Source organism: Lepisosteus oculatus, chromosome 2 (genome assembly GCF_040954835.1).
Source record: "Lepisosteus oculatus isolate fLepOcu1 chromosome 2, fLepOcu1.hap2, whole genome shotgun sequence".
Taxonomy (NCBI): Eukaryota; Metazoa; Chordata; class Actinopteri; order Semionotiformes; family Lepisosteidae; genus Lepisosteus; species Lepisosteus oculatus.
In genome coordinates this window covers 56,003,642-56,023,142 of record NC_090697.1, presented here as the reverse complement: position 1 = coordinate 56,023,142, position 19,501 = coordinate 56,003,642, and the positions used below count along the sequence as shown (strand labels likewise).

At 37.5% G+C, this 19,501-nt stretch overlaps 1 protein-coding gene across 1 annotated transcript; it reads right to left on the bottom strand.

Annotated features, from left to right (window-relative positions):
- Positions 1 to 450: 450 nt before the first annotated feature.
- Positions 451 to 17,641, bottom strand: cdc5l (CDC5 cell division cycle 5-like (S. pombe)). The gene is made up of 16 exons (XM_006625667.3): positions 17,462 to 17,641; positions 16,652 to 16,755; positions 14,014 to 14,175; positions 12,912 to 13,039; positions 12,721 to 12,820; positions 10,918 to 11,136; positions 10,607 to 10,751; positions 10,295 to 10,483; positions 9,801 to 9,949; positions 9,096 to 9,258; positions 8,670 to 8,834; positions 7,520 to 7,600; positions 6,875 to 7,117; positions 6,094 to 6,291; positions 2,398 to 2,610; positions 451 to 955 (listed from the first exon to the last, which is right to left on the bottom strand). The coding sequence occupies exons 1-16, from the start codon at positions 17,504 to 17,506 to the stop codon at positions 848 to 850; spliced, it is 2,412 nt and encodes an 803-aa protein (XP_006625730.1). The 5' UTR covers positions 17,507 to 17,641; the 3' UTR covers positions 451 to 847.
- Positions 17,642 to 19,501: the final 1,860 nt, after the last annotated feature.

The window sequence follows — 19,501 nt, the reverse complement described above, 5'->3', positions numbered from 1 at the left end:
TCCAGAAGAAGAATTTTAAGAACTGCTCCTCAGTTAGATCTTGCTTGGGGATAAAGTTACATTTTACAGCTTTTTACAAGTGCATAAGATTCATCTTTAGATTCCTATTCATTAAAGAACAGCAGTGAAACACAATATAGAATAAAAAAAAAACTGATAGGTGACTGACTGGACCAAAACATCACCCATGTTTACTCTCAGCATTTAAGTTCATTTTAATATTATAATTGAAATATTCTTTAAAACAAAGCGCCGCATTTTAGATTGGGGATTAATATAACCTTGGCATTGTATGAAAATCTTCTGTTAAACGAAAGTGAATTTTGAGACAATGTACACTGTACACTCCAGGAATGTTCTAGTCAAGCAAAAAGTAATGAACCTAAGTCATGGTAAATAGTTTTCCTCATCTACCTTCAAATTCTTTACAAAGTAATATCCATTTTCAAATTATTTTCAAATAAGAATTTAATGATTTTCAAAGCAGAATTTATGACAATAAACAATGTGTTTTAACAATCACTTGTGTTGTTATTGTTGAGGTCAGTCTCCCCATCAGTTACCATAAAAATAATGGACTTTGTAAATTACTGTGAAGTTCTAAAATTACACAGGTAAAAAAAATGAAAACCGTCCAGTAGTTAAAGACAGTGGTCTACAGCCCACTGTAGGAATGTTGGAACAAGCAAGTCCATCAAAACAACTTTACTTTTTAATCACAAATTGCAGGGAAAAACAACAACTGCCAAACTTCAGTTGTGTGGTCAGTACAAAAGATAACAATCTTGGGGTACTGAAAGCAATATGCATGCACTACTGGCTCTGTCACTTCTCACAGAAGATTCTTTTAAAACTTGGAGGACGTTAAGGTCTCTTTTTCCAGAAGCAGGTCAGCATATCTCTGTTGAAGCTCCTTCTCTCGCTCCTGCTGCCGCTGGACATCTTCTCTGAGAGCCTGACATGAACAACAGGAGAAATATGTAAAACACTAGTTTTATTCTGTTTCAAACATCTCTGTCTCAAAGGTTAAGGCAATTTCCATAAAACACATTTTATTTCCTTTTAGACAACACTAAAATTAGAGAATTTCAATGGCAGAACGGACATCAGCTATGTGGTTAATTCTCTGCCAACATAGCACTGCAGTGATGTGTGCGCCATCATGGCCATTGTTTCTTTGTATTCTGCTATAGAAGTAAAACATTTCTGACTGAAAAGACTTAAATAAATGGAATTCCTAAACAACTAATTGTGCCATAAGATCTCTGTCATTCAAAGAATGCATAATTCATTTTAAAATATAATAATGTTCTCACTGTTCCCAAGCAGAAGAAACAATGAAGGCTGTAAATTGCAAAAAGCTGAAGAACAACTATTTAAATGAATGGTTTTAATACTTTAAATGAATGCTCTTGGTTCACAAGCACATCTGGGACTTGTACTTTATGAAGTGTATTCAAGATGAAATTAGATGTCTAGGAAGTTAATGCAAACTAAAGACAAAATGATTTCTGAGCATACAAATGGTTTTTGTTTTAAAAAATACTTTGCTGTACATAGACATTTGTTTTCTTTACCTTTCTCTATTACTTCTTTAGGTTTATATAAGTATATCTTCAAATTTCAAAATATTCTGGAATCACATTCTGTATGGAGTTTGCATGTACGCCTGGGATTTCACTCACCTTCCAAAGTCATACTGCCTAGCTTGAGTTGTCTAAACTGTATCAATATCTCTGGGGATGTTTGCAATGAACTGGCGATGTCCTATGCAGAGTAAAGCCATGCCTTGCTCCCTGTGCTTCTGCTTTAGAGTTACCTTCACTCTTACCAAGAATACTGTATGTGGCTCTCTGATAATGAATGGATGGAAAGTCAAACAGTTGGCTTATACCCTTCTAAACTGGAATTGCCAGTCTTCACTGAACTTTTCTTACAACTATAACCTTGTAGCACAAGGGTAAAATCACGACTCGTGTACACAGTCCCCCAGACATGCTCATCTGTAACCGAAATGTCTTTGGTGTAACAGATGGCCATGTTATGGGTAAGGTCCACTGTGCTTTACAGGAGGGTCTGCACAGATTGGGGGGAGTGATGTGTCCGTCATCATCAACAATGCAGGTCTGCGGGGGCCCAGTAAGTCACAGATGTTGCCGTTGCCTGGCAAGCTGAAGGTATCTTTAGCCAACCCAACCCTGACCGTGCTTGGCCAACTCTACTCTGCTACCAGAACTCTGCACTGTAAAGCTCAACCTGTGCACTAACCATTTGCCTTGACAGGCTGACTGATCTGTTGTTTTTCGTTTTTATATTTGCTACATGAAACAATATACTGTTTGTTAAAATCCCTCTTTTTTTCATACAGAATAAAGTGAACAAACACAAAGTTTTAACCTCTTGTCTCCTAGGGATGGCGGTGTCCTCATGTTTCTTCAGTTCTTCAAAGGTGCACAGCTCCAGGTGTGCCTGTTCCACTTGATCCCACAGGTCATTCAGCTGTTTTATCAGCCCCATGGCTCTGGACTGGTACCCACCTAGCAGGATCTTCATCTTCTTTTCCATTTTTGCAGCCCTTTTTGCCTCCATGGTCATATGACCTCTATTGATCTGTAAAAGGGAAAAGAGTTTCTTTAACGTCTCTGAAAAATCCTGTCCTTAAAAAATAAGATTACACCGTTTACAAAAAAAAATAAGTATACAAGCTGCTGACTCCATGAAAAAAAATAATGTTGGTACATCAATCCAAAAATAAAAGATTGATTTTGGACATAATTGCACTTTATGAGAAGTTCAAATAAATGCTGTTTTCTTGGAGCGTGTTTAAAACTGAAGTGTTCAGAGACCCTGCAGACGGATTTATTATGAAATACAAGATCTAAACTGACTGGCTATTTGATAAGATGAATAATAGTGGTTCTGAACAAGAAATATAAGATTAATTAGCACATTTTCATAAAGAATCTCCACCTGGACATTATATAAAGTTATTCTGTCATTCTTCCTCATGTTAACAAAAAGAAATTCTAAAAAGCTAACAAACTGAACAAGGTCCAGGGCGAAAGAACCAATCTAGCAATTTATTGTGAGACTTTCATTATTTGCTATGAATACTGAAACTTTTGATCGTCTAAAAACATTCTAAAAACAACCTCATCTTTAGTATGACAGACTGGATATAGCCGCTATTCTTCCTGAACAATTAATCAGCATGCCAAAGAACTACAGATTTCACATTGTGAAATCTGACCTGGCAGGTTCCCTGTATAGGTATTTCTGCAGTGTTTAAAATAACTTCTAAAAAAAAACATAACAATTATTCTTTATAAAGCAAGCAAGTTCTAAAATCTTACCGAAAAAGTGTTAACATTTTAGATGAGGTTATATTTTAACAACCATGAATATCCAGTTTGTACTGGATATTTCATCTTTTATTTCTTTTTTTTTATAGCCTTAGTTTTTTCACTACCACAAAACACAGCTCCAACAGTACTACAACAATGACAGCTTCGAAATAATGTGAAAACTTTTTTGGGGGGGATAAAACGCCACCACATTTCCCATACTGGATTAGTGTTCTTACTGGAACTATAACAAATAAGCATGAATTCCAGTAAATGATGGCTGTTTCACCAATAAAACCCTAACAGCTTGCTTAGCAAGGACTCTGTACCATTAAAATCAAGAAAAAAAAACAAAACAATAGCCTAGACCATAAACTAAACCATTTCTGCGCTTATAAAGCTGTGTGAAGCGCCCAACCCTGCATTTTCCCCAGAGGACCTGACTCCAGTAGTTAACTCTTCTGACCCCTGGCATTGTTTATTTTCTGTGGCTGGTGTATTTCACCAGGGGTTAGCAAGCTGAGGCCTCAGCTTCCCTTTATTTCTGATTAGGCTACAGATGACAACATTGCGTTTTTGAACCAACTGCATAACAAGGTTTAACGATAAATGTGGTCTGCAGCTGCCGCTACTATAAATCGTGTTAATTCTCTGAATGAAGCCACTGCAGCCCCCTGCTCCCCCCAGCCCCCTTCTTAGAAGTAGCTGCTATGTGAATCGATTCCAAGTCGCCACCCTCTTTTCCATGCCAAGAAATATTAAACAAACGCACCCTTTGTGAATCGCTTCCTTGATTAACTGAAACTTAGCCATATGTGCCCTCAGTAACACATGCTTGAGGAGCACTTTCTTTGGTGCCAGTTTTCTACTTGATTTAAAAAAAATCTGTGACTTACTTTATTTAAGATGCTTTACTTTCCCTAATGGAAGCTAAATTTATCATTATATCATTCCCCAAGTCACTACATGTAGAAAGCTGGTTGGTATCTGCTGTGCAAGGTAACAAGTGTGATTTAAAAAAAAAAACATTTATCAAATTCTGAAATCACTGAAGAAAAATATCCACAGAGCTTAGGGAACAAAGAAAAGATTCAAATGTTTAATATATAATAGATGATCATTCAGTCTAACAGGCAAAGAAAGCAGAAACACTAAGTACATGCTTCAGTTTATTTAGGCACGCAATGTTCTATTACACTCATTGTAAAACCGCATGGTCACATTCTTGAATTTCAAAACCTACTTAGAGAAGATTTTGGCAAAGCATTTTTAAGGTTACAATCATTTCTATCCTGAAATGATGGAAATAAAACTCAGTCAACGGTATTTTGATTTTTGTATTTTAGACATTTTGTAGAAGAACGTTGGAATTTTTCCATATTCCAGTCTGGAGTATCTATTTAACTCTACTCGCTAGTAGACTTTCACCATCAGGAACCCAGCTTTCAACTGTACTGTGAATTGCACTGTTGAAGAAAGGATGTCTTTAAAAAGCATGACCACATCTTCTTCCATAAGCACTTCATACTTAACATTTTACTGAATTAGCTCCGTGTGAGGTCTCCAACTGTAAGTTGAACCCAAGACTGTTGGTTGACTTATTGTTTATACTGCTCTACAAAGTCTAATAGAGAATTAACTATATTTAAATTAAAACATTATTATATGAATTTTATTTAGTTTCTTAAATGAATGTTTTACAGCCCTCAAGAAGAATGTTATGGAGAGGACCAAAAAAATAATGTTTTGAACAACACCAAAAAAGCCTACACATCAACGCTGAGTGCTTTTCTATGAGATTTGGGTGGAGAACCTATTACACTAAGCAGTCTTACTTAAACATGAAAGATAAAGCAGCATGTTTCTTCACAGGTCCTTCCACTCAAATTCAAGTCACTCACAGGATGAATTCTAAAAACATGGGCTATGCTGCACCCTACTGGAGAAACCATGCAAACACTCTACAATTAGGAACAAATAGTAATAGGTTTATTTCATGCTGAAAAGAGAAGAAAACACAATGTTTCGACCGTGGAGCCTTCTTCAAGTGTGAGAAAGACAGCACTGTAAGCAAAGGTAATGTAGCATAGGAGGACAAAAGCTGGGAGAGAGGAGGGGCAGGAGGCAGGAGCAGGGGACAGACAGAGTGGCCAATCAGGTAGTGTGGAAGTCAGGATAGGTGAAGAGAAGTGTGAAATGAAACCAAAAATGAATAGAGAGAATTTTAAAGAAAATTAGTCTGTCGTGTGATCCTAGCTGCAGGATAATTTTAGTTTCTGTAGACTTTCTGATGTGGGAGTTAGGAAAATCATCTTTGAGAACACAGACGGAGAGATTAATGTGATCATGGCTTACAGCCCTATCTTTCTCACACCTGAAGAAGGCTACATGGTTGAAACGTTGTATTTTCTTTCTTCTCTTTTCAGCATGGAATAAACCTATAACTTGTTCCTTTGCAACCTACGCATGCTGACGCAGCTACCCACCTGAACTACTTCACTCTACTATTAGTATTTGTACTAAATCAAGTTATCACCTATGTCCTTTAAATAAGATAGTTTTTTTTATTAATTATTTGAAATTAATCACTCCTTTAAGGGGTTTTCTATATGTCATAAAACGTGGTTTAAAAACACCTACATTATTTAGATTTTTTCAATGGTTTTGAACTCTTGAATTGATACAGGAATTATGTTTGCAATAGTTACAGTTACAGCTCCCACGCCTCTAAAAATACAGCACCACTCACCTCCAGTTTCTTCTCCAGGGATTCAATCCTGTCCTTTTTGCTAGCCAGGTTGGCACGTGTGTAACGGCCTTGCCCAGCAAGGTACAGCACTTGGCTATAGCACTCCTCCCACACCTGGTTGTAGGCTTCAATGGAGAGATCCCCATGGTTCATGCCATGCTTCACTACCTCCATCTCTTGTGCCAGCAGCTCATCAGCCTGCAAGAGCAATGCAATCATTAAGAGGAAGAGGCTACACGCCCCTTCTAAATTATTAATGCAATTAATAAGCATTAATGCAATTATTAATGCTATGATTATTGATTATGAATGCGATTAGCCCCCTTGCATTATGCCTGCCCCTCCCACCCTTAAAAACTTTCCAGATTATCCTGAAGCATTGCAGTAAGAAGACAGAGTCTTTCTCCAAATGAGAATTTGTAACAGGCTTGAGGTCAGTTTCTGCTAACCAATTCCAATTACTTATCTACATTCACAGAATTGGAATTGAAAAGCTGGCATAGATTCCAACTTTGGTTTGTATGCATTTGATTTATTCAGCTATTCACCATCTTCTGTATAGGAGCTGTTCTCCTGTATGGTTTTTTAATTCAACTACTGATTTACTCTATACATCAAGACACTTCCAAATGCATTTGATTGCCAGGAAAAGGGGGAAGGGGAATAACTAATATCGACTCTAATATTGTGAAACTTCTTGCATATTACCCAGCACAACTTGCAAATTAACAACCTTACTAGTACAATTGAGTAATACCAAGAAAACCAAGACACTGCTCACCTTTTTGAGGTCTTCTTCAGAAAACTTTTCACACACGTTGTGTTCCAGATATGCTATGTGTTCTGCATTATTTGAGCTAGATCCTGCACCTTTGCCTTTTTTGGCTAAAGTGTCTGCATAGGGATGGTGGAGGCTATCAAAGTGAAGCATTGTGATCATTTCTTTCTTTATCAGCTCTTCACCCTTCTGCAGCTCTGTTAAAGGTGGTTCCACATTCAGAGGTCTTAGAATGGTCTCGTTTACCTGTATGTGTCAAGGAAATTACAATTTAGCTCTCCAGACTTCAATGCAAAAGAACACTTTCATACAATATAAAATGACAAATCAATATCCAGACATATTTTTAGAACCTCAATGTTTTATGCATTTTTATATTGGAAGTACCTTTCATGTAACTTCTACAACGAGGCAGCGACAGAAGTCTGACAGCAGGGAGACTAGTCAGAAACAAACCATCATGACTTCCCCGTATTGTTTTCAGTAATTTGTAACATTTGTAGTCTCTAAACATTAAATAAGAATTACCAGACACATCAACCCAAATGCGTACGAAATCGTTCACAACACAAAACCTTCACTGTCAATGAAATGACAGTTGCTCTGGATGGTGAACAAAAGGTAAGAAGGTGAGAAGACCGAACTCACCTCAGAGGGTCTAGGTAGGTTCCGTTGTACAGCCGTGTGCCTCTGCTTCAATTCTCTCTCGCGCTCAGCATTTCTTAGTAACTAGAAATCACAAGAAAGATGTCAGTCTGTATCAAAAGCTATAATTCCTATTCTCTCTATAAAAGTCAATTTCCTCACTTGACTGCTATGACCTTTTCTCAACATAAAGGATAAAGAAATTGAGGCAAATCTTTGACTTTTCATATGACAAGCCTCAAAGTGCCTATAACCTCAAATGAAGGGAGACTGTAACTGATTGTATTGTGCCTGTGGTACTACAAGCTGAAGACTTGACCCAAACTCAACCAACCCCAGCATCGCTCGGCAATGGGCACTGAAACCAGATTTAAACCAGACTGTCTGGAATTCAAGGCTCAATCTGTGCTCCAACTGTGTGTCTTTAATTACCTAAACTATCTACATGCCCAGAGTTAAATGCTAGCAGCATCAGTATTAATACTACAAAGGAATCTATCAAGGTGAAATAAGGGATTATAAACCAACAGTAGGGTTAAAACAGTGCAAATGTTACACACGTGTACACAGATACAGCCTTTTGTTACAAAATGATCATTAATGGAATGTACAAACACAAACAGCAGAATACTAATTTTATTTTAGAATTATGCTAATCTCAAACAGGCATAGTCCATTTTCATTTTTTCTACTTTTGGCAAAACCTCAGTGATTTCATGAAGATTAAGCATGCCTAATCCAAAAAACATTGTATGCATACTAGAGAACTAAGCCTAAAAGGAGAAAACGTACCATTACAAATTGAAATTTGATAAAAAAACAAAAGAAAATTCATTTTTAGGACAAAGGAATATCTCTGAAAAAACAAAATGCTGATCTTAAGATACTGCTCTCAGTTAAACATATATATCTTTGGGACAATTATGAGTGCAGTTTTCTCTAAAACTACACTTCCATTGTTGTCTTAAAGACTATCCAATTTTAGTATTCATAGTCCTAAAATAATTAATATTTTGATAAACATATATATCAATTTTGCACAGATGAATCAATTGAAGTAAATACAACCAGGTCTAAATACCTGGTGAAATTAACTTCTGTGTAAGCAGAATGATAAGGGAAAAAGGCCTTCAGATTTAACATGGTTGCTAACCTGCTTGCGCTGTTCAATGTCTGCAGCATCCTCTACAAAAGTCTCATCAGTTTCATGTTCTTCCAGCTCCTTTTCGGCATTCTCCGGGAGGACAATCTCAAAGTCATTTTTAGGTGCTGGTAAAGACATCAAGCCCATTTTCAGCTGCTCGCGGGATTCTCTTTCCTAAGGGGGATGAAATAAATGACAATTGTGAAAAAATATGCCTAATCTACGGCATACCATATAACCTAAGTGTTCAAGCAGTAAAAAGTCCTTTTTACTTCCCTCATCTGCAAAATATAAATTACTATAGGAAACAAGGAATACTGTCAAATGTGATCAAGATCACCCATTACTGTGCACGTTCCACAGAAGCAGAGTGTAAATTTGCCAGTTGCACTTGTATGACTAGACTATTTAATATTACATAAACTCAGAACCTACCAGGTGCTTTGCGTAGGACGGATCATTAAAATCCACCATTCCATCCTCTGCATTGATGTTGAGTTTGTCGCGCAGGGGAGTTCTTCCAGGAGTGACTCCTACAGAAGCTTTGGGAGTGAGTCCACCACGGGGTGTCAGGCCTTCTGACCCATGAGAAGGCGTCCTAGAGAGAATAAACAAAGGCAGGCCGTTTAAAAAATGTCCAAGGAATGGGTTGTGCCACCTCAAAATCAATATGTATTTTTCACACACTACCATATTAAATTAGCTCTAGTTAACTATGGGGTTCCACAAAATTGTTAAAGATGCATTTTTTTAAAGAAACAAACAACCCCCCTTAAATTTAGCTTTAGTATTCACTGTAGATCTTTACACTATGAGGTGCCTTTAAAAACATGCACAGGGGGTCCTATAATGCTATCAAAAATAACCATAGAAATCATTAAGCTTTGATAAATTATTTTATACACTCATCCTTAGAAAGAACAGGGGTATTTCTTGAACAGAAGATCTTGCTTACACATTAAATATTGGGGGAGTTTGATTTTCACAACAATTACATGTTGGTTCTTCAAACACATATGTTGTTCTTCAGCTAAATAATTTCACAATCCCCTGCATAATAACACATTTTACCAGAAACCCACAGGAAAGGAAGTAGCTTGCCTACAAAAGGCTGTGTAGAATGGGTAGATACAAACATACCTGAAGGGGGTGGCCAGCACTGTGTTAGGTGTCTGCACAACCTGTCTCTGAGGGGTGACTCCAGAAAAGTCACTTTCGTGAAGAGGGGTGTTCAAGCCTCCTTTCAAAGGGGTGTCCACATTTGTCAGGGCCATAAGGTTTTGAGCTTCCTGTGCAAGATTCAAAGTATGTACTTCTCAACATGGGTGCTCTGATTATCATCATTATTGGACGCAAAGAGTTATCTGCCCATTAGGTACAACAAAAACTGAGCTGCATTTCTGAGGCAAGAGCTTGCACGGGTTAAATTTCTGAATGACTGCAAATTAAGCATTGCTAACAGCATTTCATATTTAGGCTTTGATCTAAAAAAAATATTCTGCTCCCTACCAGACTCAAACAGCTCCCACTAAAACCAAGAAAATCAATGAGTTAGACTGTCAGCCCACATTTCATCACAGTTTTACGCCATTTTGACACCCTCATTCCAGAGTTTGGAAGTCTGTGCTGCTTACCTGCAGAATCCTGTCCTGAGCAGCAGGGGTTTTGGGAGTGCGCAGTGCCATGGCATTATTAGTAACGTTATATTCTGACAAAAGAGCACTGGAAGCCGAATTTGTGATTCCTGACTCCTCAGCTGTCTGACGAGCAATCTCGCTGGCCTGTCCAAGTTTAACAACTTCCTCCAGTTCTGAGTCAGAAATCTGGAAGGAAAGAAGGCAACAACAAAAAATAATACAATGAAGAAAAAGATAGCACATAATACAAATTTCACACTAATAATCTCTTATTTCACTCAACCACAGTACATAAATGGAGACACATACCTGGGGTGCTGGAAGGACTAACTTGCTTCTTTTCTTTGTGAACTCTGATACACCACTGGTCTGCAGAATGGCTGATGGGAGATCTGACTCCTTCTTCTTTTTTATCTTCTGCCTGTCTTTCTTACGCTCTCTATCCTCTTTTTCACTGCCAGAAACAATATATTTAATATCACAATGAAAAGATGTTTTATGGTCAATCAGCTTTTTTTTTTCAATTTAAACTAACAAAACTCTTTCACACTGAGCACATCACTGACAGAACTACTTTTCTTTTACACACATAATCTGACAGGTAACTTATTTTTACTCACAATCTCAGATCTCCATCAAGGTGCTGCTGACGTAACCTCTTAAAGTCTGGCTCCAAGGCCTCATAGTTCTCCATGGATGTATCAAAGAATCCAGGAGCAGGTTTCTTCTCAAAGGGGATCTCAGCATTGTAATCAACCCCTCTTTTCTTCTTCCTCTTCTTCTGTATCTCAATGCCTGCAGCCCGCAGTTCCCGGCGCTTCTGAAGAGCAGCAAGACGCCTAGACATCAGAAACGGGTGCAGAAAGACACAGGTTAAGCAACTTCCTATTAAAACTGAATCAGGATAGCTTGCTTATCCGTTTAAAATACCACAGGAATGTACCAGTGCAAACTGAATGAATTAAAGTGAATTGTGATATACAACCAAGCAATGGTGGCCATGTACCATTGTATAAGACATTGCAAAGCCTAACTGAGTAATTCTATATTAAAATGTAACTCTATATGGCATAGAACATCGTATGTCATTGGCTTTTTTCTTTATATGCTTTTATATCTGTTCCAGCACAACTCTTCTAAGACATTATAGGGAAAGCCATTACAAAAAAAATCTATGCAGGTTTTTTTATTAACAATAAACTTAAAGCATTCTTAATGATACATGCTTTGGAAAATACGAGTCAGTGCTTCTATCAACGTTACTTTCATTGACAGTGATGATCATCACTTCAATCAACAGTTCAACAGTGTCCCAATACACAGCTCCAGTGAGACACTGGCAAAACCTTTTTCAGAATATCCTAGCATATTTAAGATATTATATACTCATTGATGTGGTTATATGTCAAACTCATGTTTCCTCATATTTCTTACTGTATATTGTTTCATTAACAAGGAATGCAATTTTATGTATCCACACTTTATATTTTAAAATTATCTGCATCTCCATTAGACTCTGGACAGTCTTTGTGCTTTCACCACTGAGCAGCCCTCCATACACTCTCTCCCATGGTAACTTTTATACTACACAAACTGTTACGTTTACCACATATATAATGTCACATAACGTGCCACAGTATATAGCATGTATGGTTAAAAAACATAAGTAACCCTCCTTTAATATGAAAATTAAAGTACATAAGTTAATTAAAATAACACCAATCAATTAAAACCCCTCCTCTGTGCCCAGTAGATGCTTGCACTTTCTCTCTGCCTTCCTAGATATTTCCCTGCTCCATGATTACCGAGCCCCATTGTAATGAAGTTATAAAACTGACGTCTCCAGCCTTTCAGTCCCCATGTAACCGACAGAACCAGAAGGCTCACTCACTAGGTAAATTTGTCTTACAATTGTAAACATTTGTACGGTTTATTTGAAAGTTGCATTTAACCATGTTCAAAGCGGTGTTCACATATTCAATCTTCAGCTCGGTTTCATCCTGCTCTGCTCTTCTTCCCTTCCATCCCCGTTGGCCAGACCAAATCATGAATAAGCGAAATCGCAAATGTTAAATTCGCAGACGTTGAGACTCTACTTCGCTACATATACAGCTACGCATCTAGTTGTTAAATAACCTCCCTATTTTCCAAAACGTCTCATATTTACCAAACACAGCGATTTTCAAAAGTAAACCTCAGATTTGGCAAAGGAAATTCAGTATGCTGAAATGCAAACATAATACTTTTACGGTATTATTTCAAGACTGCAAAGAAGAGCAATTCAAGCTTTTTAAGCTTTGTCTAAAACCTGCCTTGCATTATTTAGCTCTGTTCTGGCTTATATTTTAATAAGCACGCATCACTTGCTGATTGGCCCTTACAGATTTAAGCGCTTACCAACTGTTCCCTAGACTATTTATTACCTTGCTTCCTCCAGTTGCTTCTCTCTTGCTTTTCTCTTGGCCTTTTTCCCTTGAGTGTTGGCTAAACGAGCTCGGGCCTCTGAAAGCATCTCAAGCTCATCTGAAAAAACACAAATGAAAGGACTTGGCTCAGATCAGGTATTGCATGTTGCAAGACATTCATACACAGGCTTGATCAATTTCAGCTTTACCTTCATCCATGTCCACAGGGTCAGGCCTAGCAGGCTTGGTCTCTGGGTTGGGGTCAATTTCTCCAGGTTTGAGTTTACGGGGGTCATCTGCAGTATCCTCTTCATTGTCCCTCTGAGCTGCTTTATCACTATATGACAAAATATGGTTAAGCCTATTTTGTTCCACTATTGTAGAACGTAGAAATAAAGCAGCTAATAAAATCTAAAAACATAATTCGGAAAACGTGTCAAGGGATATTAAAACTATACAAGACATTAGACAGACCATATGAAATACTATGTACAATTCTGTGTGGCATGTTACAAACTTTATTTAATATCTGTTCAAAGCCAGACAAGTAGGTTTTTCCTCTCGCTTAAATGAATGTCTTACAGACAGATTTAAAGATATGAATATGTTTCATCTTGAACAGAGGAGACTGTAGCAGGATTAGATACAACTATTTAAATCCTGAAATGTTAATTTGCACATTTTCAAATGTCAGAGGGAGACTTCACAACCAAACAGTGAAACATGGACCCAAGGATGCAAATGACTAAAACTAAGAGAACCACTTTTTGCCCTGAAATCAGTGAACATTTATTTATGTAAAGGGCTATGAGTATCGGGAAAAACAACCAATTGTAGAAGCAGATTTTCAGGGGTACTTAAAGACCCCAGAAATAAGAATCAGCTGGCAAAATGCTTGATTCAACAATGTACAAATAAATCAAGATTAACCACAAGCCTCTTTATAAGCTACTCGACTATATTTATGAAAACATTGTGCCCAATTATTGCAAATATCTCCTGTAAGGTGCTGCTTGTAACATGCACAAAGCTTTTGTGAGCCATTTTACATCTTTGATTTAGCCTGTATAACATGGAAAAATTCAATATAATCTTAACAGCACTTTCTTACACAAAATAGGAGTCATCTTATAAACTTACTAAATGGTGCATTTAAGAAATTAGCAGCACTTCTTACTTAATCTTTTCCCCTGCCTTAATAATTTCTGTTGTGATGGAAAATCTGCTTCTTTCTGTTTTAGCAGCACCCATCACTGTTATCTTTGAACAACACTAGCTATTTGTTTTAAGGGAATCAGTGAGCCAACTTACAGCAAAAACTCATAGTGCTCCAGACACTGAGCAGCAGTTCTGCCAATGATAGGAGCAATGGTTCTCCACTGTGTGGGCATCAGCTTTGCCAAGTGAAGGAGCTTCTCCTCTTCCTCACGTGACCATTCTGTCTTCTTTATGCTTGGGTCAAGCCACTCATACCTGTTTGAGACAATATAAAGGCACCACAGTATTACCGCACAGCAAAAAACAACACAACTAACCCGGCACACTTCCACTCCCTGCCGGACATTGTTTCTGCGCTAAGTTTTTTGTTTTATTTCCATAGTCATGTTTTTGTAGCTAGAGCAAATGTTGATTAAGCCTCCAAACATGATATATTTAATGCCTAAGCAATTAATCAACAAATTCTTAACACATGGAACAATCTACTTATGATCAATTAAAAATAGGTGAGCGTATAAATTAAGCCATTAGGAGGTCCTCTGAAAAAAAGTGATCAAACCCTTCAGGCCTAAAGGACCAGAGTGCCCTTAAATGAACAAATCAATTGCTTAATTAATAAACAACATCCAAGTGTTTAAAAGAGCTAGGGATTTAGTGAAATCTATAACACTAAGTGGACTGGGACACTCCAAAACAAGGGCTAAAGACTCCAGCATTCAATAAAAGAAAAACAGTGCATGAAAATTAAGTTATAAGGGCGTTTTGCTCTCTTTCAATTAATTTTGCTGTATACCCACCCAACATGGAAATGCCAATTGTGCATTTCTCAGGTCTTGGCATAGCAACTGCACACAAGGGAGAATAAGGAGTAGCAGGCAGTTTCTTCCCTACCTTAGGATCAGAGCTGACTGCATGATCTGTTAGAGACAGCCACACAAGTCTGCATGTCCCTGGAACACCACAGGGGCTACCAAAGAACTTCCAAGAGCTCTGGGCAGCTAATCCCAACCTTACGCTTACCAGCTGTGAGTCAACTGTGCTCCATCACTTGGGAAATCCTGGTCTCAGATGGTTAATGACATCTCGATCCAAAGATACCTAGGTTTTAGAACTCAATCTGCACCTATGCAAACCCCTTTACTGGTTGAGCACCCTTAACACTGTGCTTTTGACCATTAAAGCCAATCTGGTAACGAAAACTGCCAAATATAACATTAGTGCAGCACAGAGAATGCATGAGTGTTGTTACACAAACTACTGGATGTGATAACTGATGACAGATGTTAACAGAAGCATGAGGGATGCTCTTTTACGTATTATAGTTTTGCATGCTTACACATTTATGAAGCTTTATCTTAAATAACAGCCATTTTCTAAGTGTTGCTTCCAATTCAGGGTTACAGGGGAGCCAGAGCCTATCCCAACAAGGAACGGGTGAAAAGGTAGGGTAAATTTTGGATGGCACGCCAGTCCAACACAGGCCGGACAGACAAAAAAATAGACATGTACCCATGCACGTACACCAGGACTAATATTCCTAAGTTCACCTACTAGTATGTTTTTAGATTGTGGGAGCAAACTGGAGCAACCGGAGGCAACCCACAAGAACAGGGAGTTAACATAAAAAGCCCATGTAGATATCACTCCAGGTCTGGAATAGACCCCAGGGCCCCCAGAACTGCAAGGCAGCAATGCTAACCTCTGGGCCACTATACTGTTCTATTTTAGATAACATATTTTCTAAAAACATTTAAATGATTACATGCGAACGTTTGAAAACATATTTAAAAGTTTCCGCAGGAGGACAACCAAATTGATTAAAATGTGAGGCAGAGTGGTCTCAAGACTGTTCCAATTCCAGCAGATGAGAAGATGATCAGGACACCTGGTGTCAGCGAAGTGGTGTCAGGGCTAGTGACACATTCTATGACATGCTAAAGGGCGTTGTCAAATGGCTTGCTGCTGTTCGTTTTTTAATCAGAACGTTAGTATTGCTATACTAGAGAAGGAAAAGCACTAGAGGTACTCCAAGTTCCTGGTCATCGTGCTACTAACTGGTATGATTAGCTCAGCATTGCCAATCATTAGTTTTTCACTGCAATGGGCATGGAAGCCAGAGTTCCTAGAGTAAAACCATGTGAACACAGGTAGCATTCAAAACATGCTCACATAATGTGCCCTAATACAAAATCCAACCCAGAACCTTAAGGCTAAGCCTCAGCTGTGTTAAGTGCTAACTGCAGTGCTAGGTTAGCTAAGCTAAATGCTAACTGCTACACCACCCTGCCTCCAATTTGGCAGTGCTCCTCCACAGATGCAGATGTCTGCAGGCCACCGAAACTGACCTTCACAACACTAAAGGGTGCACAAGTAGAACAAGCATTTAGCTGAAATTACATAAAAATAGCTTTTTTTAAAATAATGTGCCTATAAGACCTCACACCCGCAGAAGGCTACAGAAGCCAAAAACATTGTGTTTCCTTTCTTTCTTTTCAGCATGGAATAAACCTTTAACTTGTTCCTTTAAGACCTTTTAGAAGTGTTTTTTTGGAATTCTTACAGACGACACCTACCATCGCAAGTGGGAAAAAGCTATTACAACCTACTGTACTCTTACAGCAAAGCATTCGATATTAAAAAACCCTGAGTGAATCAAACAAGAATACGTTGGTGTTAGAATCAAAGATTTAACCCTACAGTGCTACTCCAGCTCATGAAAGCCTGTACTCACCATCGGGCTTTGCATTGTTTTGCAGACTTTCTGTGCAACAGTGAGGCAATCCGAGACCATTGGTTTTTGCCATATTTCATAACCGCTGCTTTAAGGATTTCATCCTAAAATTAAAGGAACAGGATGCATTTTTAGGCTCATTTCTTTACGAGATAATATACGTAAGACAAATTTAAGCTTGACACTACTGGCAAATGTTATACCTGATGTACAAAAACAAAAAAGAACTGTTAATATTAGCTGTTTTTTTTCTCCAAATGGTTAAACAAATTAAATGTTTTAACAAATCGGAAATGATTAAAGTAGCTAACAGAAAACTCGTGGTCAGCAGTAGATCAAACAACATTTCATCAGCATGTTTTAGTTAACTTACGTTGCTGTTATCGTACAGTACTATAACGTGGCTAGGTCTCCGCTAGAACCAACATCATCATAGTATTTTTACTATGTTTTCTCAACACAATTGCAGTTTATTGGATACCCTTACAACACACTTAATTTAAGATATAAAGAAATAAATCAAACGTTTTGGAATTACATAACATGCCACAATTCAACGAAAAGCACAAAATAGGTAAAGCTGACATAGTTGCACATCACTGAACTTAGGCCATGAATTTTGCGAGCAAAAGGTAAGTATTGGCAGTAGCTAGATGCAACTCATGAAACATGATCAAATCACAGGCAAACAGGAAAATCATTCTAATTTATGTTATCCCGATAGAAGAATAAAAATTACACATAACTACAATCTGTACTTCAATGTTTTCATTTGCCATGCCAAGCTATAAAATAAGGCCGTTACATTACCTCGGTATTTCGCCACACACCACCTTTGATCATAATACGCGGCATGTTTAAAGTTAAATGTTAATATTTCAAGCTCCTGGAAAGAAAAATAAAATAAAACAAAAATAAAAGATTCAAAGATATACTATCCACAGAACGATCGTGCTGCACAGTTTCAATATGGCTCCTCAAGATAATGCGCCTCACCATGGTAATCTCAAGAAAAGACAATAGCTACAGCTCCCCTTCTGGACTGGATGTATTAAAACAGCCTTCTAAAGTTGCAGTGTAGAGCACCCGGTAAAATTAACAGTAAATGCGCTAAGTAGTATGCATTCTCTTTTAATTCTGTTTTAATGTAGCTTCAGTTATGATAATTTGGGAGATGAAAAAGTATCCCAAGAACGTAACCTCTTAGCGTAACTGCTAGCATACACATCTCATAAAAGTGCTGAAATTAATTCAGATGATTCGAAATGATATAATTTTGCTGACATCTCATGTAGAGGAGAAATATAAAAATGTATACCTTAACGTTATTTTTGGAGATATGTGGTACAAGACGCATATTATAATATATTAGAATATGTGAGAAAATTATTTCCCGTGTATAAATTAATATTTTTACCTTTTTATAAGAGGGGAGCGTGGGTCCAGTTCCAGACATGGGGTGCCATCTGCGTGACGTTTATATGTGATTCCAGTGTTTGTGCAAGTTTCTGCTGGGTGCTCCAGTTTCCTCTCACAGTCTAAAGACACAGTGGTAGGTTAATTGACTTCTGGGAAAACTTCTGGGATGCATCACATCCAGGGTGTACTCCCACCTTGCGCCCATTGCATACCGGCATTGTCTCTGTCTCCACCGCCCCCTGAATTAGACAAAGTGATTAGAAATTCAGTGGATTGATTTTATAAACTGACATATTTCATGTGCACTTGAATCCTTTACCACAAGTAACAGAGTTTTCCAAAATACCGGAGAGAATAAAAAGCTGGAGAAAAAGGAAACAAGTCCTCTTCCAGATGAGGTTACTGTTTAGAATAAAATGTCAAATAATCCTTCTACAAGATTTATCTAAATGAAAAAGAGAAACAGAAAGGGAAAAACTATATACAGTACTAGAGTACAGTATAATGAATGCCCCTTGGAGATACAATGCTTTCTCAAAGCCTTAAGGATGAAATATTTTCTGCCATACCTCAGTGCCAGATCAATGCCCCAGCAAGTGCAAGGTGATATCTGAAATAAAGCTAACTGCTGTTGTCACCTAACAGTAAGAAATCAAGTTTTATTATAAAATAACATATTCCATTATGGTATGTCTGCCCAATTTCCATTCAGTTTGGGCTTTGGAATGTTATTTACAATTATCTGTGAGACCATGTGCATGTTTTTAACAAATCTAATTACAACACAAAGTTCAATGGTTCATCCATCACAAACAGGCAGTCAGATCCAGGGCATCTGATAATCAGATATAAGACATATAATAAGTGCTATAATATAAAATACACATAAAATAATTCCGGTGGGTAGCTGCGTCAGCATGCGTAGGCTGCAAAGGAACAAGTAATAGGTTTATTCCATGCTGAAAAAAAGAAGAAAGAGAACACAACGTTTCGGCCGTGGAGTATAAAACATATAAAATAGTTACAGTACATGTTTTAACTATTATGTTGCAAGATTATCGTGTCTTGCAGAAATATTGATCAAAACCTTCTAATATGAAATTTGATTAATTAAAAAAGTATAGGTATGTGACTTTTTATAAATGAACTTACAGTAGAATTCCTGTCATATAAAACATATAAAATAGTTACAGTACATGTTTTAACTATTATGTGCAAGATTATCGTGTCTTGCAGAAATATTGATCAAAACCTTCTAACATGAAATTTTGATTAATTAAAAAAGTATAGGTATGTGACTTTTTATAAATGAACTTACAGTAATTTGCAGTATGATCTAAGTAGTATCTGGGTGGTATGATGCACACTATACTTCTTAATGTTGGAATTCACTGAACTAAAAGCGATAAGTAACCTTCTTCTAGTCTGTGA